Raw genomic sequence first — 9,943 nt, 5'->3', positions numbered from 1 at the left:
TTGGGCCCTTCACTTGGAAGCTGCTGTGACAGTGCCACTGGAGGTCCAGGCTCGAGTTTGCTGGGCACGAGCCTGCAATAAACTCCTCATGTAATTACATTGGACTTGACTCCTTGGTGGTCGTTGGGGATATCGCGACTTGGGTACAACAGTATCATGAAAGTTTAAAATGTGTACTTTCACACAGGCTAGGAAGGAAAACAGTTTTAGAAGCTATCTTGATATGTGAGATGATGGCATGCCACCTGAATTTGGACTGTGATGAGTTAAAGGTATTTAGTATGAAGCCATGCTGTGGGACGTACCTGGAGTCCCAGCTACTTGAGGAGGCTGAGGCAGGAAGATCAATTTAGCCCAAGAGTCCAAGGCCTGCCAGTACAATAGAAAGATTCCATCTTTAAAAAAAAAAATTGAGAATAGGGCCATAGGGATTTAGCTCAGTGGTGCTGCCACCTGCCTCACAAGCACAAGGACCAGAGTTCGATCCCTGGTACCAAGAAAAAAAAAGGTGAGTATAAATTCTAAAGCAGGCATTAAAATATCAAAAAAGTCTTAAGAGAATAGAGCAAAGGAGGAATCAAGCATATTTTTAAAAATTAACCTAAGTAGGCAGAAAAAGAGGGAAAAAAACAAATGAGAAAAGCCAGAGACAGCACATGTAAATATGCTGAATACTCCGATTAAAGGCAAAAATTGTCAGATTGGATAAAAAGACCCAATTCTATGCTGCCTAGAAAAACACGCTTCTCAAATCAAGACACAAGAACATTAAAAGCAGAAGGGTGAAAGGCTAGGGATTTAGCTCGTTGGTTCCGCTGCCTGCCTTATAAGTGCAAGGTCCAGAGTTCGATCCCCGGTACCCCACCCCCCAAAAAAAGCAGAAGGGTGGGAGAAGATCATGCCAATCCTAGTCTGAAGAAACCTGGACTAGTCGAAGTAGATAGCAGAGCAAAGAATATTACCAGGGGTCACAGAATCATTTTGTATTGATAAACTGGTGACATTGTTCAAAGGACAGGACATAGAATTCCTGCATGTATATGTACCTAACAACAGATAAGACCCCTGAAGCCTGAACAGGGAAGATGTGTCCTTGGTCACACTCAGAGCCTGCAGCCACCCTGGCTCTTTGCAAGTGGTCCATCACTGGAACACAGGAACTCACTTGGCCTAATTAATGTTTCAGGACAAGTCATTTTCTGGGCAAAAGTCTCAGTGTATTTAAGAAAAGAGGTGAGTCATTCAAAGCATGTTCTCTGACTCCAGTGGAATTGTAGCAGAAACCCGTCAATAAACGGTGTGGTGGTAAGGCTTGTAAGCCCAGCCACTGTAGTTGGGTGGCCAAGGCAGGAAGAGTCAAAAGTCTGAGGCCAGCTTGACAACTTAGCCAGACCCTATCTCCAAATAAACATTGAAAACAAAGGGCTGTAGATGTAGCTCAGTGACAGAGTGCTTGTCAAGTCTGCATGAGGCTCTGGGTTTGATCCCTAGCACTGCAAAAAACTTATTTTGAACTGAATGGAAATGGAAGGACAACAAGCTGGGCATGGTCACGCACGCCTGTAATCCCAGCACTCAGGAGGCTGAGGCAGGAGGATCACTGTGTGAGTTTGAGACCAGCCTGGGCTACATAGTGAGTTCCAGGTCAGTCTCAACTACATAGTGAGACCCTGTCTCAAAAAACAAACAAACAAACAAACAAAAACAACAATAAAAGAAAGGACAACACATCAAAAACTATGGGATGCGCTGGGCATGATGCACGCCTGTAATCTCAGCACTCAAGAGGTGAGGCAGGAGGGATCACCTTGAGTTTGAGGGCAGCCTGGGCTACATAGTTAGTTCAAGGCCAGCCTGAACTACATAGCAGGTTTGAAAAAGGAAACAGTGTCATGAGTTTTTCATACATTAAAAAATAATGAACAACTTTATCCAGATGAATTTGACAATTTAGAAGAAATGCACAAATTCCTAGGATGGCAGAAAATACCAAAGCTCACTCAAAAAATAATCTGATTAGCAATGTCTATTAAATAATTTAAGTTTCTGGTTTTAAAAAGCACCCCACCGAAAAGCACTAGGCCCAGCTGGCTTCACTGAGAAATTCTACCAAAGCTGCAGGGAGGAAATAACACCAGTTCTCCAGACTACTGCAAAGTAACAGAAGGGGCTCCTCCCAGCTAGGCCTGGCAGCAGCAGTCTGACAATGAAACTGGAATCCCAAGAGAAGAAACCTCCAGCAGGATACAGTCCTGAGTGCAGATGCAAATGTTTTTCATTTTAACTAATTAAACCCAACAGTATAGAAAAGGACACCTCACTGCGGCCCAGAGGGGTGTCCCTGGGACCAGGTGACTTCCCGCATGAACGTGTTGGAGTTCTTGTCTGGTGGCACCCAATTCTACTCTTAGTTTTAAAAACCAACCCCAACGAACCAGGAGCAGGAAACAGCTGCCTCTGCTGGGCAAAGACACCAGCCAAAAAATAGAAAAGGAAAAAAGTGCAGCCAGCGCCACACGTAACTGTAAAAGACAAGCACACTGCCTGGCGCCCAGAACTGGACAGTGCTGTTCACAGCCTCCACTTGGTCCCACACCACGTGGGTCCCAGCCAGGACAGTAAATCAAGAAGTAGAAATGAAGAGGTTATGCCTGGGGAGGGAGAAGCAAAATGGTCCTGATTTATAAGTACAAGGTCATCAACAAAGGAAAATCTGTGGAATCAAAAGAAGGCCACAAGAATGCATGAGTGCTTTTCACAGGTAACGAGACAAAGTCAGTGTAGAAGAATCAGTCCCACAAGGGTGTGCAGCTAAGGGCCCTTCACACATTGTGGTGGGACAGGTGAAGCAGTACATTTGTTTGGAAAACAGTTTTGTAGATTCCTAAAATGTTAAGCTCACTAACTCCACCACTCCAGTCCCAGGTTCTGAGCCAATGGAGGCAAAGGAGCAGGTCCACAAGGACATGAGCACAGCTGGCCCTGGTGGAACACATCTATAATCTCACCACTGTGGTAGGCTGAGATAAGAAGATCATAAATTCAAGCCAACCCAGGCAATTTAAGACATTTAGGGAGATCCTGTGTCAAATTTTTTTTTAAGGCCAGGCGTGGTAGCACATGCCTGTAATTCCAACACTTGGGAAGCTGAGGCAGGAAGATCACTGTGAGTTCAAGACCAGCCTGGGCTACAAAGTGAGTTCCAGGTCAGGCTCAACTACATAGTGAGACCCTGTCTCAAAAACAAAAACAAAAAAAAATGTTTTTTTTAATTAATAAGGGCAAGCTGGGTGTGGTGGTGCACACCTGTAATCCCAGCACTTGGGAGTCTGAGGCAGGAGGATCACTGTGAGTTCGAGACCAGCCTGGGTTACATAGTGAGTTCCAGGTCAGTCTCAACTACGTAGTGAGATCCTGTCTCAAAAAACCAAACCAAAACAAAATTAATAAGGGCTAAGATGTAGCTTAGTGTGAAGTTCACTCCCCTTAGTGTGGTTTCAATCTCTAGTACCACAAGAAAACACCATGCACAATGTCCAGAGCAGCTTGTTTGTGACGGCCCCAACCTGAAGACCATCCAGTTGTCATCTGAAAGAAAGGGGCAGCCTGCTGCTGCACACCCACACTGGGCAGACTCACCAAGAGGGGTCAGGACAGCAGGTGACTGCGCACTCACACAGAAGCCAGCAAGAAAAGCAACGGGAACCATGTGATTCATTTGCATAAAGTTGTAGGAAAAGCACATCTGTCTTTTATTTTTTTTGTAAGACAAGGTCTTGCCCTGTTGCCCAGGCTGGTGTCAGATGACTGGGCTGCAGCAGTTTTCTTGCCTCAGCCTCCCAAGTAGCTGGGCCTACAGGTGTAAGACACTGTACCCACTGCTGAATGCTTATTAATCTCCACTGAAGATTGCAGGGGCAGGAGTGACGGAGGGGAAGGCAGAGGGGCAGGAGACAGCTTTTGGGGTGAAGGGTACATTCTCAGTTGATGGGAGCAGGACAGAAGTCATGCTGCTGTCTGATTCTAAACTTAGTCTAAACTAGCTTATGATAACCATACGGCCTACGTGCCAAAAAATGTATCTTGTGACCCTTTTCAATGAACTTATAAAGAAAAATGTTTTACCACAGTAGGATTAGTGTGTTATTTGTACAGCACTACAAGATTAGCACATGTTGTTTGTACCAAACTCCACGGCCACAGCATAAAAGGTGAAGCCTCGGGCTGCCCTTCAGCTTGGTCTCCTGACTCAATGCTTGTGGACTCTGCCCCAGCACTACTCGAAACTGTCTGTGACGGTCACTCTGCCTGTCTGGAGTGCCTGTCTAGCTCCCTGGCCGTACCCATCTCTGGATCACTGTGAGTTCCAGGGCTGCCTGTTGGGCCCTCTGTTCTCACGGCGTGTTGGCCAGGTGGGTCCTGCGTCTTGGTGCCCCCTCCAGCTTCCAGCTATGCCCTCTGTCTTGCTGTGAAGGTGATGAGTGCTCAATAAACTGCTGCATTTGGGAGAATGCTCAACTCTTGGGGTCTTTGTTTGGCAAATGCGCCAACCCACTGTGGTTCCTGAGCCCCACGCTGGCCTAACTCAGAGGGCCTTTTGTGTCCATTCACAGTATCAGTTGAGGTTGAGCCAAAGCTCACACCGTCCACCTACCATAGCCGCGCTGAGTTGGCCTCAGGAAAGTTGTTAGCAAACAGAAGACACCAGATGGACACTGAGGCTCCTGCCGGAGGCAGCCCCTGAGCTGGCAGCCCACTATCCCACACACCAGGGTGCATCATGGGCCGTGGCCTCCTGTCGTCCCATGCCCTCACAGGGCTCTTTCTCTTCAGCACACAGGCAGCCCATTCCAGAGGAAGGACATGGTGCTGCAAGTGACTGGGTCACATTGCTGGGAGCAACCCTGGTCAGAGGCCACCCGTCCTTGTTTTGGCTGAGCGTCCTCAAATCACTCCATGGAGCCTGACCCCACCATGGTGGCATATGGGGTTGTGGCCTGGGGAAGCTGCTGGAGTCTGATAGGCCATAAGCCCCAGGGTGGGGCTAGCGTGTTCACAGAAGAGAAGGGATCACAGCAGCCAACATGTGGCGAAAGGGAAACGAGTCCTCCCTCCAGCCCTGCCACTAGGACCCCCAACCTCTGACTTTGGAACTGAGCAGTCACTGGGTCTGTGTCACTGCAGCCAGCTAACCAGACAGAGCCCTCCTGGGGAACAGTCGGACCCAAAGGGCTCAGGGATGGCTGAAGGATGTCAGTCCTGCCGCAGCAGGTCACAGGACGTGGGGGGGCACTCTGGACCCAGCAGCCTGCTACCATGATAGATGTGTCCCCCAGCCAGAGCCAGAGTGGATATGGTTGGGTGCTGACAGGGCAGCTCCCTGGGTCTTCCTGAGAGGATGCCTGATGTAACCACTGGCCAAGAGCAGTTTCTGCTGCTTACCGGAGACAGGCAGGGACAGGAGTGGTGGGCACCTGGTGCATGGCCTGACCTGGAAGAATCGCGGTCCCACCTGCTGGTCACCAAGGCCCAGGAGCAAGGGCCCTGCTGGTCATGGAGGCCATGAGTGGGCTCCAGGGCTCAGCCCAGAGTTGTATGAGCCAGCTTCTGCCTTAGTAAGGTGGGGCCTTGGGTACTGGGGCACTCCACAGGTGACCCTGGCTTGTGCCCACCTGAAGGGCTTCAGACAGAGACCATGGAGGGTGCTGACCCTGGGCTGAGTGCCTGAGGTCACTTGGGAGGGGCAGGCCTTGTCCTGCATGGTTACATCCAGGTAGAATCCAGGAAGGAAAGACCCACAGACCCCAAGCACATAACCAGGCCTCCATGCACTGGCCAGACATCACCCACACCCACAACAGTCCTGGGAGCCAGATAGTGTTGGTGTCAGGCAATGGCCACCTTGCCCAGCCCTCCACCCTGGAGAGCCTGTTCCCCAGCTGCCTGACTCAGCCCAGGTTTCCAAATGGGGTTCTAGAATCAGGTGGCTCAGGGAAGGGTTGGCTAACTTGGAGGGGAAATGGTATCTTGTTACTCAGGCATGGGTGAAAGCAAGGGAAGTCAAGGTTGTCATGGCAACGGCAGGATGCAAAGCCTAGTCCCCTCCCCTGTCCCTTGAAAAAGAGACAGAGACTAGGGGAGTGTCAGCTGATGGCAGGGGGCCATGGCACCCACGATGCCAAGGAGAGATGGGGAGGGTCTAAGTGCTGCAGGCGGGAACCCCCCTCCCTGCCAGCTTGGAGGCAGCTGCCCAGAGGACTGGCGCCACCTCTCCTCCAGACCCTACTGGCATGGCTCTACCCCACATCAGCCCCCACCACAGCCAGGAACACCAGGAGGGGAAATGGTTCTGCCTGGACACAAGGGACCTGTCTGGGACAGTCCAGGGCCTGGTCAGGGGCCCATGACACCCACCGGGCCCCCAGGCAGGGGTGACTTGGAGTCTGCATTCATACCAGGGTATTTCTGGGGTGATGTGCCCTTGGGGGACACACGGGGTCCCAAGAAATGACGCTCAGCTGGAAACAGCCAGCAGAGGTGCAGGGCCTTGGGGCTCTGGGCCTCCAGTCCAGGTACCACATGAGCTGTGTTGTGGCCTCAGAGCCCTAGAGAGAAGGCAGCGCCCCCTTATAGAAGGACCTGCCCTGGTGGCCAGCTTCTACCTGTGGGAAGAGGAAGCATGGGGTCTCCTCCCTGAATGCTCCAATTAAAATAAGAGTAACAGCTGGGAAGATTGTTCATACTGTTTCTATTTCTTGGGCATCTATAGTGCTTGTGTGTCTGCAGACCATGAGGCCCACTGCACAGAGGGGCCCTGGCCCTGGCAGCAGATGGTGGGGTCCATCTTTGAGTGACTGCAGACTTCCTGCAGGTCCTTCTCTAGTCCCAAGTGCAAGGGGAGCTCTGGGGCCACCCCCGTGCTGCATAGCTTGCAGATGGGTGCTGGATGTCGGACATCACAGTGTAACTGTAACCGGCAGCAGCACCAGTTGTAGCTGAGACCTGGACAGGAATTAGCCAGCCTGAGCAGCCTGCTGCCAGCTTTCTTTTCTGTTCCCACCACGGACTGAGATAGTCTGGGTTTAGCACACCTTTACTCTCCCAAGACCAGAGACCACAGGGCAGGGTCTCTTCCCCTCCCAATCTCCTCCCTTTTCTTCTCCTTCTGCTCCTCTTCCTCGTGTTTAGTACTGGGGATTGAACCCAGAATATTCCCACCAAACCACTGTACATCTCCAGCCCTTGTTTATTTATTTGTTTGAGACAGGTCAAGTTATATAGTCCAGGCCAGCCTTAAACTCCCTATGTATCTCTGGCTGGCCTTGAACTTGCACTTATCCTCCTGTACCAGCCTTGAGTGCTAGAATTACAGTGTGCACCACCATACCTGGCTCCTCGCAGCCCCTTTTTAAAATTTATGTTTTGATAAGGTCTACAAGGTTTTCAAGTTGCCTGGGCTAGGCTTGAACTTGTGATCTTCCTGTCTCAGCCTCCCAGAGTGCTGACCAGGTGGTCTTGGTTACACTGACCGGGCTCAGTGAGCAAGAGATAACACACACCCTAGATGCCTAAGGGAGCCACATCTCCCACAGGGCAGAAGAGAAAACCTGAAAGCCAGGAGCCTCCCAGAAGTGTGCAGGGACTCACAGTTGATGAAATGAGGGTGTTGCTGAAAAATGGGGTGTCCGTGTCTGTCATCCCTCCTGAGGCCTGCAGCTGGAGGGACTCCGGGTTGGAGCTCATCCACTTCCTGGATGACGGTAGCGCTGGCAGGAAAGCTGTGGCACCACACTGTGCCGAGTGGACAGCCACCAGACCCAGGCTGCCAGAAGCACCAGAAAACCATTACCTTCTTGGCGAAGGCAACTTGTGCTGTCACACCCAGTTCTCCACCTGAAATGCAGCCCTGGACTCACTGCTGAGCCCCTCTGGGGGCCAATGCCAGTCACTCCCTGGCCACGTGACCCAGTGCAGAGGGGACACATAGCGTCCCTGAATAGGAGGCTCCAGCTGCTTCCAAACCACTTCTTACCAGATGCTTGGTGACGTTTCCTAGCAGCTGCTGGCCAGGAGAGAAATGTACTGAAGCAACCCCAGCGGGCCACCCAGAAGGGGACAGTAGCTGTGTCCCACCCACTGTGCCCTAGCCTGTGATTTCCTGTCCGCAGCCTGCATCCCTGCAAACATCACCAGAGTCCCCACCTCAGCGTGGGCCCAGACACAGAGCCAGGATGGCCACCACAGGGGTCACACAGTCACGGTGGGCACTGCCAGCCTCCTCTGCTGGCCACAGTCTGCTGTTCCAGGGCCTCCCAAGCAGTGCCTACAGCTCCCCTCCTCAGACGGGCTGTGCTGACCAGCAGGAGGCAGGAAAGGGTCCTCACTATCTGCTTCCTTTCTTCCCTTGGTCCCAGCCCCCTGTCCACCCAGACCGGTCCACAGAGGCTGACCCCAAGACTGATGAGCACAAAGATACTTTTAGATGGTGCAACCGCTGTGGAAACCAGTGTGGAGATGCCTCAAAAAACTAGGATTAGAGGTCCCATTTCACCCAGCTATTCCTCTCCTGGGTATCTTCCCAAAGGAATTAAAAAGAATCACACCACAGCAACATGTGCACACCCATGTTTACAGCAGCACAGTCTGTAATAGCTAAAACTTGGAAAGAGACCAATTGCCCATCAACTGGAGACTGGATAAATATATTTTTTAATAATAGATAATGTGAAACAGGAAGAAAAGGTCCAAATGGGAAGGGGAAGTGCGAAGGGGTAGGGGAAAAGGAAGGAAAAAATATGAGAAAAGGAAAAACTGGAAACAAAGTCTTTGTAAATAGGGAGGGGAGGAGGAGTTGTAGGGAGGGCAGAGGGATAGGAAACAAATAAGAACCAAGATACACCATGTAAAGGTACGAATTCCCAGGTCAGAGATTTAGCTCAGTGGCACTGTGCCTGCTTTGCAAGCACAAGGTCCTGAGCTCAATCCCCAGTACCAAACAAACAAAAAAAGGTACAAATTTTCAATGATGAATGTCCTCATAGTATATATCTAGAATGTACCAATAAACTTAATGAATTTAAAAAGAAAGGAAGGAAGGTACTTTAGAGGCACAGAGTAGGTAGGGACAGAAGGAGCCAACAACTAACTGACCAGCCAGCAGTAGCCAGGCCCATGGTGGCCCTCAGGAGGCAGGGACCTCCAAGTATGGCATGGGGTCAGAGAAGGGGCCTGGCCGGGCCCAGTAGTCCAGTGCTCGCACACGGTAGGAGCCAGAGACAGCAGCTGAGTCTGCAAACACAAAGGTATGTGTGGCCTTTAGCTCCTGCCCCTGGACCCATCCTACCAGGTATGTGGGAGGCCCAGCACAGAAGGCGCTGAAACCAGAGCCGTGGCTGTGGGTGCACCTGGGCTGAATACGAAGAGGTTGAACGTTGAGGGCTTCCTGCTGACCAGGTTGTACGCCTTGCCGTCCAGGGAGAAATGGATTTCATATGTCCACAGGCACCTGGGAAGTCATGTTCAGGAGGGTCAGTGGCTCCCGGAGGCCTGGATGGCCAGAACCTCCTCTTGCCAATCCCCTTCCTCACCCTGGGGTGACCCTGGCACTCTTTTTGCTTTGAGCAGAGGCCACACTGCAGAGAGAAGCCCAACTCCCAGTATCCTCTGCAGGTGCCTACACCCCAGAACGGACACCCCGAGTGGGATCTGTGAAGGGGTGGATGAAGGAGGAGTGAGAGGGGCAGGCCAGTAACAAGGGTGCAGCGGAAGTGGGGGAGGAAGGTGGGCACCAGGGGAGGTCGCAACACACTCACGCACTTGGTGCCCACTCGTTCATCGGACCAGACCAGAGCCAGTTGCCCTCGGGTCAAGGGCAGCACACGGAGCCGGGTCACCTGGGGGCAAGAAGCAGGCGCAAGGGGCAGGTGAGTCGGGCGTCCTGGGG

The 9,943-nt window shown here is 51.6% G+C and overlaps 1 protein-coding gene across 1 annotated transcript in view; it reads right to left on the bottom strand.

The window, feature by feature from the left end:
* Positions 1-9,035: 9,035 nt before the first annotated feature.
* The window catches only part of Idua (alpha-L-iduronidase), a 12,107-nt gene continuing 11,199 nt past the window's right edge, over positions 9,036-9,943 (bottom strand). The window contains exons 9-11 of the mRNA XM_010641904.2: positions 9,817-9,926; positions 9,405-9,505; positions 9,036-9,288 (exon numbers count right to left, since the gene is read on the bottom strand). Coding sequence (XP_010640206.2) covers positions 9,182-9,288; positions 9,405-9,505; positions 9,817-9,926 — 318 coding nt within the window. The 3' untranslated portion in view covers positions 9,036-9,181. The remainder of the gene's footprint in view (positions 9,289-9,404; positions 9,506-9,816; positions 9,927-9,943) is intronic.

The sequence above is a fragment of the Fukomys damarensis genome, unplaced genomic scaffold (genome assembly GCF_012274545.1).
Source record: "Fukomys damarensis isolate Sample0158 unplaced genomic scaffold, DMR_v1.0_HiC HiC_scaffold_35, whole genome shotgun sequence".
In the NCBI taxonomy this organism is placed as follows: domain Eukaryota; kingdom Metazoa; phylum Chordata; class Mammalia; order Rodentia; family Bathyergidae; genus Fukomys; species Fukomys damarensis.
Note: the sequence above shows the minus strand (reverse complement) of the source record. Positions and strands in the feature narration are given on the sequence as shown.